Source organism: Ovis aries, chromosome 19, assembly GCF_016772045.2.
Source record: "Ovis aries strain OAR_USU_Benz2616 breed Rambouillet chromosome 19, ARS-UI_Ramb_v3.0, whole genome shotgun sequence".
NCBI classification, from domain to species: domain Eukaryota; kingdom Metazoa; phylum Chordata; class Mammalia; order Artiodactyla; family Bovidae; genus Ovis; species Ovis aries.
The window spans coordinates 9,761,545-9,779,895 of NC_056072.1; the positions used below are offsets into that span (position 1 = coordinate 9,761,545).

General features: G+C 43.3%; 1 protein-coding gene across 31 annotated transcripts in view; it reads left to right on the top strand.

Annotated features, from left to right (window-relative positions):
- Positions 1-15,376, top strand: part of ARPP21 (cAMP regulated phosphoprotein 21) — a 163,519-nt gene extending 148,143 nt beyond the window's left edge. For all 31 annotated transcript variants that reach the window (XM_027957983.2, XM_060402774.1, XM_060402776.1 and 28 more), the window contains 2 exons: positions 13,300-13,448; positions 14,591-15,376. In XM_027957983.2, the coding sequence (XP_027813784.1) occupies positions 13,300-13,448; positions 14,591-14,848 (407 nt within the window). In that variant the 3' untranslated portion in view covers positions 14,849-15,376. The remainder of the gene's footprint in view (positions 1-13,299; positions 13,449-14,590) is intronic.
- The last annotated feature ends 2,975 nt before the right edge of the window (positions 15,377-18,351 follow it).

The window sequence follows — 18,351 nt, forward strand, 5'->3', positions numbered from 1 at the left end:
CCCTGACTTAGTTCTGATGCTTGTGGGCTACGTGTCCCTAAACAATCTAGGGATTCCTTGTGCTTTACTTTCATCTTCCATAAAGTCATAATGGCACTGCTGCTCAAGTGCTTAACTCAGTGATGTAAAAGCCATAAAGGTTATTATAAGTAAGCTTGGAGGAAGAAAGGGGAATGTTCCTGCTCGTTCTCCTGGTTTGAGTTCATGTGAACGAGGCCTATACTAACTCAGCATATGACCTCCTGAAAACGTTGCCTGTTGATAAATAACTGCTCATTTGTGTGTGTGTGTTTCAGGCGCCAAGCTGTGTCCAACTCTTTGTGACCCCGTAGCCCGCAGCAAGCCAGGCCTCCCTGTCCCTCACCATCTCCCAGAGTTTGTTCCACTGAACCACTCATATCTATGTCTAAACGTCAGGATGTAGTCGGGCGAGAGTTGACAAAGAGACGGTTTGATTCCTGTCTTTTGCAAATCATGATATAGTCCTTGAATCTCCAGATTTTTCTCTTCTTTCTCCATAATGCCCTACTTTGGGTTATCTTACTGGAAACAAGCTTGGTGAACCCCAGGTCACATACACAAGGCATATTCTCCAAGTGCTTAGTAATAACATGGTGATAGCAATGAGCCAGCATTTGTGTGTCAAAAATACGCCTAGCAGCCCAGTGTGTCATATTTGGAGGAAGCACTATAGCATATATATGCCAGCAAAGGGACTGAGAGCAGAATGAGATTTAATCCCCAGTTCATGAGAAAGTCTGTGTGCAGTCCTGTGCCTTCTTAGCCCTCAGCACCCCCAGCTTCATCGCCCTGAGCTGGCTGGGCCAGGAGGTCTCCAGGTCCATTGTTCCCACTCAAGCTGAACGATTTCAGACTTGCAGTGGGGAGGAGGGAGGGCAGGGCAAGAGAGTTTTTTTTTTTTACTGTGTACCATTTTTAAAGTCTTTTTTTTTTTTTTTTTTTTCTGCTTTCTTACAGCGTCTTTTGTTTGGGCTGCCTCAGGTCTAGCCGCATCGTGCGGGATCTTTCTTGGTGCTGCACTGGCTCTCTGGTTGTGTCACGTCGGCTCCAGAGCACACAGGCTCAGTAGTTGCAGTACACGGGCTCAGTTTCTCGGAGGCATGTGGGATCTCAGTTACCCGACAAGGGATCGATCCCGCGTCCCCTGCAGTGCAAGGTGGATTCGTAAGCACGGGGACCAGAGGAGTCCCCGTTTCCAAAGTCCTGATTGAATTTGTTACAGTATTGCTTCCATCTTCTGTTTTGGTGGTTTGGCTGCAAGGCATGTGGAATCTTAGGTCCCTAACTAGGGAGGGGAGCTGTACACCCTGCATGGGAATGTGAAGTCTTAACCACTGGACCACCAGGCAAGTCGCTAAGAAGAGATTTAGAAAAGCAAGGAAGCCCAGATATGTGCTATAGGAGGGCAAGTAAGTGAGGGCCAGCTTTCTCGTTGGCTTTTTTCCCTTTTTTTTCAAGCTCAATGAGATCAAGACATATAAGCAAGCCCACAGTTATGTCCCAAAGACATGGGGCTTCAGAAATCTGATTTGTTTTCCCAGATGCCTGGCCAAGTGCTAGCAGACCGGTTCGAGCATACCAGACAGTGTCTGAGGGTTTTTCTGCCCTTCCCACTCCCTTTTTCGGCTCCTTTCCATCTCTCTTCCTGATTTAGGCCTCTCCCTGCACCTGTCCCAACACTATCAGGTGAAACTGGAAGCTGCGCTGTGCCCACTTGACTTGCTGGCAAAAAGGACAAGAAAAACAGTTGGCATCCGGTCAGCTTTGTCTTTATTCTGCTGTGATGGTGATCAGTCACTTTTCTTTGGCCATCCCTCGAGCGTGGGCAGGGCTGGGGCATTCTGTTCTGAGTATATTGCTGCTTTTTTTTCTCCCACACTGTGTGACATGCAGAATCCTAATTCCTTGATCGGGTATCCAGCCCAGACTCCCTGCTCTGGAAGGTGAAGTCTTAACTGTTAAGTCTTAATCACTGGGCAACCAGGGAAGTCCTGCTTCCTCATTCTTTTCCTTCAGGTCTCTGTTTGTGGGCTTATTTTCTGCTATGTGGCATTGTAAGATTCCTTTAGGGCAAATACAGTGTGGGTGGTTTTTCGTCAACATCATTGATAAATGTTCTTGAGCCGCTGAATGCAGAATACCAGGCTAAACCCAGGTGTGTAAGAAACGCTTCCTTTTCCAGAGGATGAGCAGGGGCAGGGCAGTCATATGTCTCGGTCACAGCTAGGTGCTCGGTCTCTGGGATGTTTCTTACAAGAGGCATCTTGGTCTATCCTAAAACCCCTTGAGAAAAGGATGGTCCCAGATTTACAGATAAGGAAGATGAAGCCAGAGAGGAGAGATGCCCCCCACCACCCCCCGCACAAGGTGTGATGTATCAGATCCCATCAGCCACAATATGAAAGGAAAAGTAAGAGGCTTAAACGGTAAGAATTCAAGGCAGAAGTATTCATTGAAAGGGCTTCTCTGGTGGCTCAGTGGTAAAGAATCCACCTGCTGAAGCAGGAGACCCAGGTTTGATCCCTGGCTCAGGAAGATCCCCTGGAGAAGGAAATGGCAACCCACCCCAGCATTAATGCCTGGGAAATCCCATGGACGGAGGAACCTGGTAGACTACTGTCCATGGATTCATAGACGAGCTGGACACGACTTAATGACTGAATTCACTGAAAACCAAGGTCCAGCAGTGATCTTCAAAGTGTGGTCCCCAGACCAGCAGCATCAGCAGCCCCCTGGGAACTTGTCAAGATGGCACATCCCAAGGCCCCACCCAAACCTGCCAAATCAAAACCTCTGGAGGTTGGAGCCCAGCAATCTGTGTTTTAACTTGGTTATTTTAACCAAGTGATTCCAGAGACAGGAGAATGTTGAGAACCATTGTCAGGGAAGCAGGGCAGGGGAGCAGGCACTCGGAGATGGAGATGTGGTGAGAGGCAGGACTGAGTGGCAAACCTTGAGAATTCAAAGCTTTGAGAAGGGACTGCAAGGTGGGCCCGGTTTAGTTCACGCTCAGCGCAACCTGATGTGCTGCCAAAGACAGACCATGAGGCCTCAACTGGTTCTCTTAGATCCAGTGTGTTGGCATCATCTCGTTACAGTGAATTCAGCAGGCAGCAAAGGGTGTGACTGTCAACATAGCTTATGCTTTATTTGGGTGCTTATAAGCTTCCCTGGTGGCTCAGATGGTAAAGAATATGCCTGCAATGTAGGAGACCTGGGTTTGATCCCTGAGTTGGGACGATCCCCTGGAGGAGGGCATGGCAACCCACTCCAGTATCGTTGCCTGGATAATCCTGATGGACAGAGGAGCCTGGCGGGCTGCAGTCCATGGGGTTGCAAAGCACTGGACATGACTGAGCAACTAAGCACAGCACAAAGAATCTAACCACGATGAAACTCTAGCAGGCCTTGGGCGGAAGACCATTCATCCTTCATTTTTATTTTTACTTTAATTATTGTGAAATGGGATATATCCTGCAGCTCCAGCTAAAAAGATAAGCACATTTGTATTTGCATGGACAAGGCTGTAGATTTCTAATTGTTTTCTCAACCAGATAAAAGCAATAATTTTAAATAACAGTTCCCCGCATGGTGAGATTAAAGACTGTTCTTATTGCTGTTAACAAGGATAATCATGGGTTGATTAGGTAGATGAACAGAAACTATCTCGTTCTTGTTGCTCGGACTTGTGACATCATCTGTTGCCCAGCAGCTTCACTTTGGGGCCATCTGTTGGAAAACTGATAGAAACACAAAGGATTCAAAAGTAATGTTCCCTGAACCCCACGATGAGAATTTCCTTACAAATTTTTATCCCCAGATTTTCTCCTTGTAAAATATTAGTTATGAGTAGAAAACCATTTATACCAGGTTTAGGTGTGGGATTTTTGTTTTTGAGCTACCCGTTATATAATTTAGAATCAATCACTCTTGTTGTAATAAAATGTAAGCAAATTGACCTTTAAACTTTTTTGGCATCTTGAAATTGAAAATGGACTGATGTTGTCCACCTAGACCTCAAGGAAAACTCAGGAGAAACTAAACCCCGAATCATTAGAGCTTGGCCTTCTGCATATATATGTTCAAAGGATGTGTATCCATGATGTACCAGAAAACATCATGCTGGTACTTCTTTCAGTTTCTTCAAAGCCAGTGTATATCCCAGTGTACACCCACTGTACACAGCATACTATATAGTCCAGTGTACTGCGCAGTCTAGCCTAGTGTCCAGTCCAGTGTATACTGTGCAGTCCAGCATACAGTCTATTGTACACCATAAGGCACAGTCGGGTCCAGTATATAGTACAGTATACAGTCTACTATGCAGTCCAACGTCCAGTCTGGTCCAGTGTACATCATAAGGTACAGTCCAGTGTCCAGTCCAGTCCAGTGTGCAGTATACTGTACAGTACAGTATATATCCAGGCCAGGGTATAAGGACACAGCTGGACAATCTGGTATATGGGCAAATGCTTATCTGGCACACAGCTAGACACATCTGGAATGCAGCTAGACACATCTGGTGCACAGCTGGACACAGCTGCCACACATCTGACACTCTGGTACATGGTCAAGTGCACATCTGGACACAGCCAGTGTACAGTCCAGTATACACCAGTGTATATCTAGTATACAGTTCAGTATACACTCCAGTGTACATCCAGTGTCCAGCCCAGTCCAGTATACACCAGTGTATATCTAGTATACAGTCCAGTGTACAGCTCAGTCCAGTATACACCAGTGTACATCTAGTATACAGTCTAGTATATACTCCAGTATACACTCCAGTGTACAGCTCAGTCCTGTATACACCAGTGTACATCTAGTATACAGTTTAGTATAAACTCCAGTGTACATCCAGTGTCCAGCCCAGTCCAGTATACACCAGTGTACATCTAGTATACAGTTAAATATATACTCCAGTGTATATCCAGTGTATAGTCTGGTGTCCAGCCCAGTCCATTATACACCAGTGTATATCTAGTATACAGTCCAGTGTACAGCTCAGTCCAGTATACACCAGTGTACATCTAGTATACAGTTTAGTATAAACTCCAGTGTATATCCAGTGTATGTCCAGTGTCTCTGTGCCTGTCTTCTTCATGTCCATAAACATCCTATGAATGGCTCTTACAATCATTCTTATAGGAAAGAGCAAAGCATAGTCAATTGGTTCAAAGAAGGAAGGGTAAAAGAAGCAAAACCTAAGTAAACTGAAAATCAGATTGACACTGAATTCAGGTCAGTGGTGTGCCAGAGCTCTCTTGTTTTGGCCCGCATGAGCAACATTCAAAACATCAGGAATTTTGCCAGCTGATTGTTAAGCCCTTTGTAGCCTGAAATTGGTGGGGATAGTTATATCAGGGAAATCAGTGAGCACTACAAATCAGGGCTTTTGTTTATCAGAGTCTGGGTTCCAGTGGACAACTGACATCTGTGGTTAGGGTACAGTAAGTCCAAGCTGGTGTCCATCCAACAGGTGACATCACTAAAACTCTTGGCTGCCAGTATCTAGCCGTTCGTGTCCTAAGTATCTCCCTGGTGTGTCCCTTCTCTCTCATCCTGCATCTCTGCCTTAGTATCTGTCTTTATCGTCTCTGGCCTAGATTACTGCTGTTGCCTCCCAGCAGACTATACCACTGGAACAGTATTACTGCTAAATCTACCACTAGAGGGACTTCCCTGGCAGCCCAGTGGGTAAGACTCTGCACTCCCACTGCAGGAGGCATCGGTTCAATCCCTGGTCGAGGAACTGAGATCCCAAATGCTGGTATCTACCACTAGAATAAAGTTTAGGTAAGAACCCTGCCAGTCTGCAATTGAAGGAGGTAGTTATCTTTGACTATTGGGAAAAATAATATATAATGCTTTCTTATATAAACAGGGTACTTCTGATTAATTATAAAGTAGGTGGTTTTTTTTTCTTTCTGTTTTGATGTAGGGTTCTACAGATTGAATCTATCACCATAGCACTTATTTGCAGAACAGTTGGCCGGGGCTAGCTTATAACCTGTAGCTATGTGAGAGGGACAGTAACAGAATCCCCGTGGGGTTGAGCCCATGACTTCTGACTTCATGATCGTCCTGTTCTAGCCAGCTGATCGAAAGCAATTTGTCAGTGGGAACACCCCCCACAGGGAATGCTCCCATAGGCCATGATTAAACCCACCTCTGTCTTCGCTCTACCCTGAGTTTAGTCTGTGGAGAGAACTCCTCTGAGCTGCTTCAGCACCAGTTTGCTTTCACTCAGCCTGGTGTAAGCATACCCATAATTAACACTGGTAGATGTGCAGAAATGCAGGAATGCCACGTTTTCTAAGCTACGCAGCCTCATTAAGAAAGTAAAACGTTTGTGAATCTCCTGCAGGTTTTCTCCCTCTGGGTTGTGGAGGTTCTCTGGCTGTCAGCACAGCACTCTGGGCCAGGAAAGTTCAGAGAATTACTTCAATAATATGACAGCCTCGTCCATTTAAAATGGAATTCAATGCCAGCTTCCCTCAGAGGCATTCATTGAAATTCTGTGCATGAGCTGTTCCTGTAGTCACTTAACAATGTCTCTCATGTTTGCCCTGATTTGAAAAAAAAAAAAAAAAAAATGAGAGAAAGAAAACTAGCTTTGTAGTTGCAATAACATGGATCCGGATGGTCTAATTACAATGAAGAGGCCCCAAGCTTGCAGTAAGAGGGTGGTTCATCTGATGTGTACGGACGGCCCCGGGAAAATGACCCATGCATGGACATTCTCGGGGGACACTAAAGAGGCTTCTAAGAATTACACTCTGTGCAGCAAGCAAGCTAATGAGCAAAAGAGAAAGCAGAAAGGAAACCACTGCTTCAGGAAGCGTAGTCCCACTTACGTCTGGTGACAGCGTTCCTGCAGTTCATTAGGACCGACTGGGCTTCCCTGGGGTGGGCGTGGCCTCCCACGCTCATTCTGCATCTTGTTCGTAAGGAATGAAAACCACTGAATAATAAATTGCGAGGAAGAGAAAGAGGATGGAGACCGAGATGGCTGGTAAATCAGATGAAGGCAGACACTTACCCAAAGATGAAAGAAGTCGAAATGAACTTCAACAGCGAAAAAAAAAAAGGGCAGTTTTTTTATACCCCTCTTTTTTCATTTTTTGGACAGTTTTATGATATTTTATTTCATATATAAGAACAGTATCTTCTTATGATGTCCAAGGAAGATATTTTTATCCTGTATCTTAATCTTTGGACATGTTTGAGGAAAAAAAAAAAGTCTTTGGATCCAGTCTATACTGCTTTCTTCTTTTAAAAGTTCTACATGGGGTTTTAGGGCACATAAATTAGGAAGTTGACATAAAGGCAAAATGCTTCAAAAGATACACGCCTTGCCTTTCAAAGGTGACCCCTCTTAACCTACACTGTCGCATCAGGGAGTCATCACCTGGAGGAGAAGCAAGACAGTGTCTGCAAAGACCAGGGGAATCAAGAGGACTGTGTGACCCTGGACCCCGAGGGAGGCCCAGTGCCAGTGGTACTGTCAAGGGCACCTTCCACTCTACCTGAGATGGGCACCAAGCATCCAGTACCCCAGACCTACTCCTCTGAAGCATAAGGAGGTCGTCCTCTTTCAGAAAACCAGAGAGATATCATGATCCCAGAGGACACATCTGTTCTCTCCACTCATGGCTAGCCACCTTGAACATCAAGGTGGTTCAGATAGATGAAGCCAGAAGGGACCCCTGTCTTTAAAAAGTGCCCTTTTAATGAAAGAAAACTTGGGAACAATTCATAGTGTTCATAGAATTAGAACAATCATGAGAGCAGCCTCTAAACTCCCAAAGTACAGCTGCCTCTGAGTGGCTGTAAAACAGGAGACCCAGGTTCAATCCCTGGGCTGGGAAGATCTCCTCGAGCAGGGACAGGCTACCCACTCCAGTATTCTTGCCTGGAGAATTCCATGGACAGAGGAGCCTGGTGGGCTATAGCCCATGGGGTCACAAAGAGTCGGACACAGCTGAGCGACTAACACTTTTCATCTGACATCCTAGAGTTTCTGTATATCTTCTCTTACCAACTTTCAAATACTATAGATACTTTTATTTCCAAGGGTCACATGACTTTCTTAGCCACAGCTAGCTGCCTGATACAGTCAAGTAACAGAACTGGTGTTATATTTAATGAGCAAATAAGTTTTTCTTAATGCTTTTTTCTTTTTTTCTAAAATATTTATTTGGCTGTGTCAGGTCTTGGTTTTAGCACGTGGGCCCTAATTCCCTGACCAGGGATTGAACCCTGGCCCCCTGCACTGGAAGTGGGGAGACTTAGCCACTGCACCAACAGGGAAGTCCCAAGTTATTTTTATCTTATATTTTGAGAGCATTTTGAGAAAACAATCCATAGTAAATGTACAGAATCTTTGAAGATTGTGAGGAGAGGCATTCTTTGAAATGGACCTAGTAAATGAAAATTGTAGTTTCCACTGATCATTAGGAACTAATTCCTTCATTAGGAACCAATGAAGTAAATGAAGGGACTAGAATCCATTTGACTTACCCCCCACCCAGCTCCAACCTGACCACTTGTCTGGTATCCCATTATCTGAGTGACCAATCTTTTAAATAATTATTGAGTGGTCTGAGTTGATTTTGTCAGGGCAACTATGCTTTACCTTTGATTTTTCTTTCTTTGATACCAGCAAGACCGTGTTCAACAGACTATGGATCATAACTCTCATCCTCTTAATGGTTTTAACTATTGAGAAAACAATTAATGCAATGAATGGCCACTGAGTAGCCACCATGCTAAGGAAATTATGTTAATATGTGAGCGTTGGAAGAATGTGCAATAAATAGTTCTAAAATTTAGGGAGCAAAAACAGGGATGCTCAAGCCAGAAAACCTCAACCTAAGTTCTAGCCAAATGTCTGGGTCATAGTTGTGTCTTTTGTAAAAGGAGTTTAATAGCACTGACTACCTCCCAGGATTGTTGTGACAATAAAGTGTAAGTGCTTAATTTACTGCCTGGATCAGAGTAAGCGATCAAACCAATATAGCTAATTAGCCAGTTATGATGGAGAATCTTTAAAGAAGAAAAAAAAAGTAAAAGAATCCATAGGAAACCAAGAAACAGAACCAGGCAGATATTATTAATAGAAAGTAGTATGTGGGATGCATGAAACTATAAAAATTTAGCAAAGGCAGAAGCCAGTCCTGGATAAGCATTTTTCTTTTTCATATTCTTCACCAGCTATGTCACAGCTGAACTACTGTAATTCTATCTCAAAACCATGTACAGAGAACAGAATCTGAATTCAGAACCAGCTACCCTGGTTCCTTAGAAGCCCTGTGTGTATTGGTTCACACAAGAGAAGTCATATTTTCTATTAAGCAGGTTATTAACTTTAATCATTTGAAAAGACATTGTACCACATCAAGAATACTTACACACAATAGAAAATTGCGCTGCTTAGGTGGCTTGGGAAGGTGTTGAGAATTGCGTAGCTTCTTACTTTGCTCTGTAGATGCTGAGTTGGCCAAAAAGTTCATCCTGTAAGATGATACAGAAAAACTCAAGCGAACTTTCTGGCCAATCCAATATGTGCCCAATATTTGTAGTTAAGATACACCTTCCTCACCTTCAACCTTCATAACCAACAATAGCCAGGGAATCAAACACCTAAAAACACAGGTCGTGACTTTGTCATTCATTCTTGTCCAAAATGTTGGCCCCACAGCAATGTATTTACAAATAAGAGTTGAAATAACATCTGTATCAGTCATGCAATTTTTAATTCCTAAATTGTAATTCCAATTTACATTCTGATTTTTCATAAATAGGCTACATCAAGCAAAATGTTTCTTTGACAGACTATTAATGATTACCCTTGGGCTACAAAGAGTATTCAGTAACTGCCATATTTTATTGAAAACAATGTTAAAGTTCAGATCTGTAAGATCCAGACATTTATTCTTTTACTGGTCAGGAGGCATTTGTCCATTCCTGACCTTTTTACCTTCAGAAAATAAATGACGCATGTGACATGAAAATTGAATTAACCTCAACTGAAAAAGGAATAATACAAATAGCTAATGTCTTTACGATCGCCCTAGCAAGCCTCCAGGGCAGCTACTGTTGCTGTTTCTGTTTTGTACGATGCATTCTATCTGGCTAATCCTCAATAAATATGAAAACCAGATCATTTCACAGCTAAGAACTGACAAACGGGAACAGGCTTCTCATTTGAGTAGATGAGATAAGCAGGCTGCCACCAGCCGGTTCCACCATCTTCGCCTTCAGGCGAGCTGTGTCCCAGGCAGACCCTGTTAGTTCACACTGAGGTCACTGCTATCACATTTCTGTTTGTCTATTCCTAGACCGGAGCTCAGATTCACATTCCACACAGCCTCCTGTCTCAAGGACCCATTCTACCGCCTACCTTCTGTAGCATCACTTAAAGCAGTGGGGCCCTCCGATTAAACCATTCCAGGTGTGAATTTCTTGCCTGGAGAGCGAACTGAGAAATGAATGGGGTTCATGAATATAAATTGGACTTTCCTTAACTTTTCATTTAGAAATTGTATGGCGTGATTCACTCCCCGCATAAATCTTTATTTGCCTTAAGTGTGTTGACTCTGGGAATCCTGGTGCAGAGCTGGTAGCCCATTGCTCTGCGTGACTGGATGTTGAAGTTCACAAATCAGGCAGAAGTGTCTTGGGGAGGGCGACACCACGGCAGTGTCCCCACACCCGTGGGCTCGGCGAAGATGAACTGCATCCCCCTCCCACCGCAGCCCAGGCCTGCACCTTTACTGGGATGAGGCCACCCGACCTCCTCATTCTTTTTCTCTCCTTGAATATTATCTGATAGCTACTTCCTCTTCCTACCAAGACATTCTGCTTTCTGTATGTCTTAGCAGCTCTATTATCATCAGACTGATTTTTCCCTTCACCCCAATTTTGGTTTATAGAGCTGATATAATAAATGAATCTTTAATAGGCCATCTCAATTTACTTTTGAACAGACGCTGTGAAACAGAGTCATTCTGAAGATGACTTGGGACAGGCTGGAAGGATTCAATAAGCAAATGTATGCTCTTTAGACGTGAGGCCACCTGACCTCTCCTGCCCTCTCCCCTCCCCTTCCTCCTATCCTGCAATAGTACCCCCAAGACCAACAGGGCTTCACCATAAGATCCAAGTATAAATCTGATTTTTTTTAAAGACATTTCTCTCATTTTCAACCTATACTTTGACTGTTCAGCCAGAAATAACCACCATTACGCAGATCTGAAAGTGTGCTCACATTGCTTGCTCTTTGCTATAGAAATAGGACATGGTAAGGAAGGCTGTGATCATGAATTTTCTACAGTCATGCCAAGTTTTTTTTTTTTTTAACATATATAACAATAATCCTTGCTACAGTGAATTTGATATGGCTAGTAGTAACGTCCTAGTAATAATAAAACAGCAACAATTTTTTTTTTTCAGGGCCAATGGGTATAAGAATAAAAGGGGGAAATCCTAGAGAACAGATTTTTGCAATGAATGTTAAAAGAAATTTCTCCCTGCATATGAGGCATTGTGGGAGGTAGGGAGGACCGTGAGGTGGCCTTAAGTCACATTTCTTGTTCCCAAGTCTGATGATTTTTTCATATTGTATCAACTTCAAACACTTTGCCATATTTATAAACCCTCTGGGCCGAGGTTATTGACATCCAGTAGACCTCAGAGCACATGTAAGGGAGGCTTTGACTGTGTACCCATGAACTCAGAATAACTGCAGGAAAGACAGCCATGACCCTTAATTACACTCTTAGTATGTGGTGTCTATAGTAGAATTTAAAATAACCTAGTAAGTAAAACCACTATTAAAATGGAGTGAGGAGAGTGATGTGAACATTTTTAAAAATGGGACACATAAAAGAAGGTCAGAGGATGGTTTCCAGATTACGCCCTGGGTCCACTCACTGATGGGTGCAGGCACCATTCCAGCCTCCTGACCCCGAGTTTGCTCTTTCGAGTGTTCCTGACTTCGCTTCATTTTCATCTCATTTGACGAACAGAGCTGATCTCCTAACTTAGTGGCTGTTTGCAAGATACACTTCCGCAGTATTTCTAAGGTGAATGAAAACATTTTTGGCTGAACACAGGATTGCCAAGTGTTGTCTATTGTAAAGACGCTAATGTAGTTTCATCCTTTCTCAATTGAAACTCTCACATGCACTCAAAAGAAAGGCTATTTATAAACAATGGATACTGATTAGGAATTTTTTACCCTTTGTTTCAATTTTTAAAATCTGATTGTAAAACTTAGTGTTCGCATCAAGAAAATGTAAAGCCTGTCTCCCAGAGAACTGTATTAAGACAGCAGTTGGCCTGATTTCAGTCCAATTAATAACCAGAGCTCTGGAAGGACCTTATTTTACAGCATGGAAGTGAATCGGTTTTATTTCTCTATCACCGTGTCATCGTCACCAATATCATAACTTTCTTTCCAATATTTATAAGAATAGTTGACAGACTTGCTTTAAGAATGCATTTTAAACCACATCTTGTAGTAGGGGTTAAAATAATTAGAATAAATTCTGGTCCCCTTAAAAAAGAAAGGAAAGAAACCCTACCAACTGGCCCACCAGGAAGGACACCAGCAGATACATTCTTTAAATTTTGTATTCTATATAATCTATGATACATACGTGGTCTCTTATGGGAGTGTTTTGCCAGAACGTTCTCTCGGGGGCTAGTGGTGAAACAGAATAAAAGTGGGGCATACCTGCTGTTGTTGCCTTTGTCTGAGTCAATGAATATTGAATTAGGTAGAGTTGCGAGTCTTCTTATGCACTAGGGCATGGAAAGTAGAACGTGTCCCAAGTTAATAGGCTGTTTGGTGATCTCTCTGTGAAGTGAGGTAGTGCCGGAAAGTCAGAGGGTGAGAAAATGAGTCAGTTTAATAAAGAAAAACTTGATAATTTGTGACCTCTCCCAGTATCACTGAAACCAAAGCAAAAGACAGATCTGAAAGGTAAAATTTACAGCAGTCAATCAGCATCAATAGAGGTTCCCATCTTTGTGTCATGAAAAATGTACCACTACCACAACACTAACCCTTGGATGGAAATATCAGTGAATTTTTTGGAGTCATGCCCTCATCCACTCTTGAGAAGCAAAACGTGCATAGTTAGGAAATAAGCGTTCCTAACACGGAGAGTGAAAGGTCTTCAGGTTGGCTAGTGAGGTTCTCTTACTGCATGCAATTTCATCTTCGGTCTCCTTGGTACAACCAGTTCAAAAGATGTTTCCTCTTTGCAGGTTACCAGCCAGTCTTGTCTGGTCCACAGGGGTTCCAAGGCCTCGTGGGGGTGCAGCAGCCACCTCAGAGTCAGGGCGTGATGAGCAGCCAGCAGGGAACTCCAGTGCAAAGCGTGATGGTCTCCTACCCAGCCGTGTCTAACTATCAGGTGCGTGTATGGAGCTTGGGAGACAGTGCCTGAAGAGCAGCACTTGCCAGAGTACAGCCTGTGGGTGTGCCCCGTCTCAGATGGTTGGCCAGGTGGTAGGGGGTGCTCGTGTTGATGGTTGATTTTGAGTCAAGATTATACCAGACAAATAGAAAACAGAAAATGTACATTTCTATAACACAAATGGCTTTTGAATGCCCTTCTAAGTCTGGTTCCATATAAACTTTCTATTCATGAAGGAAAATTCTTTCGAGTTCTCTTCATGAAGACCTCTGGACATTCTGTTGAAATGGTACTTAATGAGAGACAGTCCTCGTGACAAATTTTCGTTTGTTTTGATCACAGCCAAAGAAAGTTCATTTCACCACAAATTTAACTTATTAAGCTTTTTAAATGGCATCTCAGATTGATCTAAAGGGTATTTATTGGACCTGACAGTTGCATTTTCCAGACTAAACTCACATTGAGTATTTAAAGCGTCACACCCCCTTCTGTAACGTATATTCTGAAATTCACTGAGAGGGAAAGCGAAGGGTTGGTGAAGTATGTTAATCATTCCATTTAGCTGCACCAAGTACCTCTGGCCCTAGAGACCCTATCCTCAGTCTTCCTGCCTTGACCATCCTTGTTCACATTGCATCGGTCTCTACCGCCAACTCAATATGAAACGTTCTTGAAAGTTGCAAGTTGAGAGTGAGGTAGGTTCCTGGGACAAGAGCCTCTTTTTTTTATCAGTGGCTCCAGGCCACTTTGCATAAAACCAGAGAGGGAGCATGGCTTTCCAAAACAGAGAGAAATCCAGAGAGGGGGGTGGTCCACACGGCAGTCCCTGGAGAGCCAGGAAAAGGAAAGAGGCTCAAAGCTAACACTTTCCGAGCATTTACTTCTCACCAGACACGGCCCAAGTGCTGTTCCATCCTCCTGCAGCTCTTTCAGGGGCCACTTTGAAGGAGGTGTCATTATGCATGTGGGATCAGAAAATCAGAGTGGTTAAATGGTTTGCCTAGTGTGAAACAGCTGATAAAAAGCAGAGCTGGGACTCCAACCCCAAAGCGTGACTGTTTTTGATGACACAACCGTAGCTTGCGGGACACCCCAGAAGGCCCTCCTCATACAGGGACATGTCTTGTGTCTCCGCACAGGTGCCAATGACCCAGGGTTCTCAAGGACTGCCCCAGCAGTCGTACCAACAGCCACTCATGCTACCTACCCAGGCAGGCCAAGGCTCCCTCCCAGCCGCCGGGATGCCCGTGTACTGTAACGTCACACCTACGACCCCTCAGAACAACCTTAGGCTGATGGGCCCGCCCTGCCCCTCCAGCACTGTCCCCGTGGTGTCGGCCAGCTGCAGGACCAACTGTGCCAGCATGAGCAACGCCGGGTGGCAGGTCAAGTTCTGAGCACTCTGGCCATGCCCGTGTCTTCCGACACTACCGTGGCCCTTTGCAGGAGGAGGAGCCAGGTGGGCAAACTTGCTGAGGACTTAAGTATTCACTCCACACCCAAATGACTGCTGCTGGTATTCTGTAAAAAAAAAAAAAAAAGACTAATCCACACGTTAGCTGGTTAATGGTGCATATTTCCGTCATGTCCGCTAGGTATGCCTTTCTAGCTTAGCTAGTGACATGAATTCATCAAGGTAAGATTTTCTCCTACCACTGAATACCACTGTGTAGACGATACTATCCCTAATTTGGATTATTAGTTTTGTACTTTGTGTTGAGTTTGTGATGCTAAGAAGTATTTAAAAAAATTATATACTGAAATCACATTGTACCAAAGCTGTAATGGAAAAGAAAAGAATTGATGAATGGAAGGAATAATTTATATACACAATAGAGTTTTCTTTTTTTAATGGATATATACTGTATTGTAGTGTTTAAGCAAAATAAAACTATTTGACCTTATGGAGGAAGGTCATGTTTTTACCACCAGTTTCTTTCACTCTCTGTTCCCCTATGTGTTGGCTTGTGTCCCTTTTATCCCCTTCAAGCATACTTTATAAATAATGCACAGAAAAGATATTCTGGTTGTTTGTAAATGAACTAGTCTCACACTAGGAGGCAAACACTGAACCAACTGCAGTTTCTTGTCGTGAATAGCACAGGGCTGGCTCCTGGAAATGAATGACATGCGACGCATCCACTCATTGAATACACATTTTTGAAGTGTACACACCTGGCCTTGAGTTTTAGGCCCATTGAATGCATGTAGCTATACTTCACCAACTGGGAAAATCTGTAAACAGCAGCTCTATACCAAATCCTATGCCACCTCCATTCAAATTCCATCCACCACCTGGGAAACAAGGTATCTTTGCTTAGAGGGAAGTTAAAAGAGGCACAATCTAGGACTTCCCTGAGTGGCCCAGTGGTTGAGACTCCACCTGCCAATGCAGGGAACACAGGTTCAGTCCCTGGTCCAGGAAGATGCCACATGCCAGGGGGCAACTGAACCCGTAAGCCACAACTACTGAGCCTGCACGCCCTGGAGCCCGTGTGCCGGAAGAGAAGCCGCCACGATGAGAAACCTGCTCTCCGCAGCGAGAGAAAGCCTGTGCTCAGCAGCGAAGACCCAACACAGTCAGAAAGAAAGAAACCGGCCCAGTCGAACTTCACCCATTAGTTGGGTCACATAGTGTGAAATACCACAGGTATTGACAGTAAGTCAGGAACTCAAAGGTGCTAATGCTTGTCCTAATGATTTAAAACAAGGCAAAATAAAGCAAGAATTTGGTTACAAAGATGCAAAACAGTCACACACACACACGAAACACTGAAAAGGCTGTTCCTGCGTAATCTCAAAATGTTTACCTCCCTGTGGATTCTGCAGGTAAAACCGATTTATGACAACCTTTGAAAAATAACATCTGAGTATCATCTTTGGCCCTTCCAGGGGGTATTTCATGACAGACTAAAACCCCACAGCTTTCACTTTGCTATAGTAGTACAATGACTAACAGTTCTGTTAACTCTATACCTAAAAAACACTTGCCAATGAGAAGGATTTGGAAAGTATACATGGGTAATTCCCATTATTTTTCATATTACCACATTCTGTATATTAGATTTTTTCATGTCCATGTCCTTTAGCTGGTTATGGAGTTAGGCAGCCAGATGCAAACTACCTTCCAGATTCAGTTCAGTCGCTCAGTCGTGTCCGACCCCTTGTGACCCCATGAACCGCAGCACACCAGGCCTCCCTGTCCATCACCAACTCCTGGACTCCACCCAAACGCATGTCCATTGAGTTGGTGATTATTGTTCCTTAATTTTATATTAATTTTCCTTTGAAAAGGAATTTCACACATACCATCATCAGCTTCATTCCTTGTGAAGTCTGTTCCATTTCCCCACTTCTCAGTCTACTGACTTCATCATAAGTAAACCAGAACAATGAAAAATGTTCTAAGGAAAAAGGATGTTGCATTTTTAAATTGAGCCATTAAACCAATAGGTTGAGTAGCTTTAAACCAAGAGCTGCTCTGAGAAGAAGCAAAGTGTTCGCCAAATTAGTATCTTCCCTTAATGGAAGGAGGCAGCTGACCAATATGAACTCATTTTTGAAATATATCTTCCATGGAGCCCTCTGACCCTGGCAGTGATCCCAAACCCAAGGATCCAAATATAGGCTGAATGTTTTTCTTTTCATACTATTCTGAGAAATTTGAAACACTTCTTTAAGCAGTCTTAGAATTACTGGGCCTACATCATGCTAAGGGTAAAGACAGATAGATCTTTGCTGTTGTTGGCCATTCTTTTCCAAATGTATTACTCTCATATTTAGACATTTGATTTTTATTGCATAGCAAATCCCTTTACTTACTGTTTATAGCTGAGCCATCTTCCTTCCTTTCACTAAATGTTTGTATCCAGTATTACCTTATTCCTAATATCATGTTAAACTTACTTTACATTTGAATATTCGAGATGGCTGTGTAGGGAGACAGTTTTATTAGTGAAGCACTTCCAGAAATTAATTTATTGTCCGGAGAACATTCAGTTGTTTTCACACTGATTAAAATTGTATTATAATCACATTTGGAAATTGTATATATGTCTATAAACTTATATAGATACATATGCAAATATACAGTCATCTCTAATGATTCTCCATATGAAAGTAAAAGAGAACACAAGTGACTCATGCCTTCATTTATTCAGCAAACTTTTACCACATACTTGACTATATCCTAATTAGTGGCACAATTCCAAGTAAGACTACAAATAAATTTCATGCCCACAGATTTACTCTTGTAAGTTTTTTCATACATTTGGTTATCCTGTGATGGTTAGAACTAAATGTTCTACCTAGGATACCAATGAATTTCAGCCATTTTATTGTTTTAATATCATTCCCCAGCACATGGAGTAGGATAAGACAGTGTGTTACATAACATTATGGAAATGGAATTATGTAATTAATTATAAATATAGTTGGAGGCTAAGTCATAAATCACAAAACAAAATAACGGGGGTAGGGACGCGCCTGGTGGTCCATTGGTTAAGACACTGCACTTCCACCACAGGGAGCCTGGGTTCAGTCCCTGGTGGGGGAAGTAAGATCACCCGTCCCGCATGGTGCAGCCAAAATACAGGGGGGGAAAGTACGTATGAGCCAGAGCAGCTTCACGAGAAGAAGGAAGGACAAAGCAGACACAATCAGGGGAAAGAAAGTGGCAGCAGAAATGGCTTTTGCCGTCAACATAAGTGAGTACTTGGACTCGGCCTCCACTTTTGCCGGCGGTTGGCATGGGAGGACGCTTCTATGTGCCTGTCCCCCTGCTGCCTGTCTTCTGCATACACAGGCACATCCAGGACAGAGGGGCATGCCCACCCTCACCAGCACCGGGGTTCCCTCATGGGCAAACTCTTCATTCTCAGGCCAAAACAAAAAAAAAAGA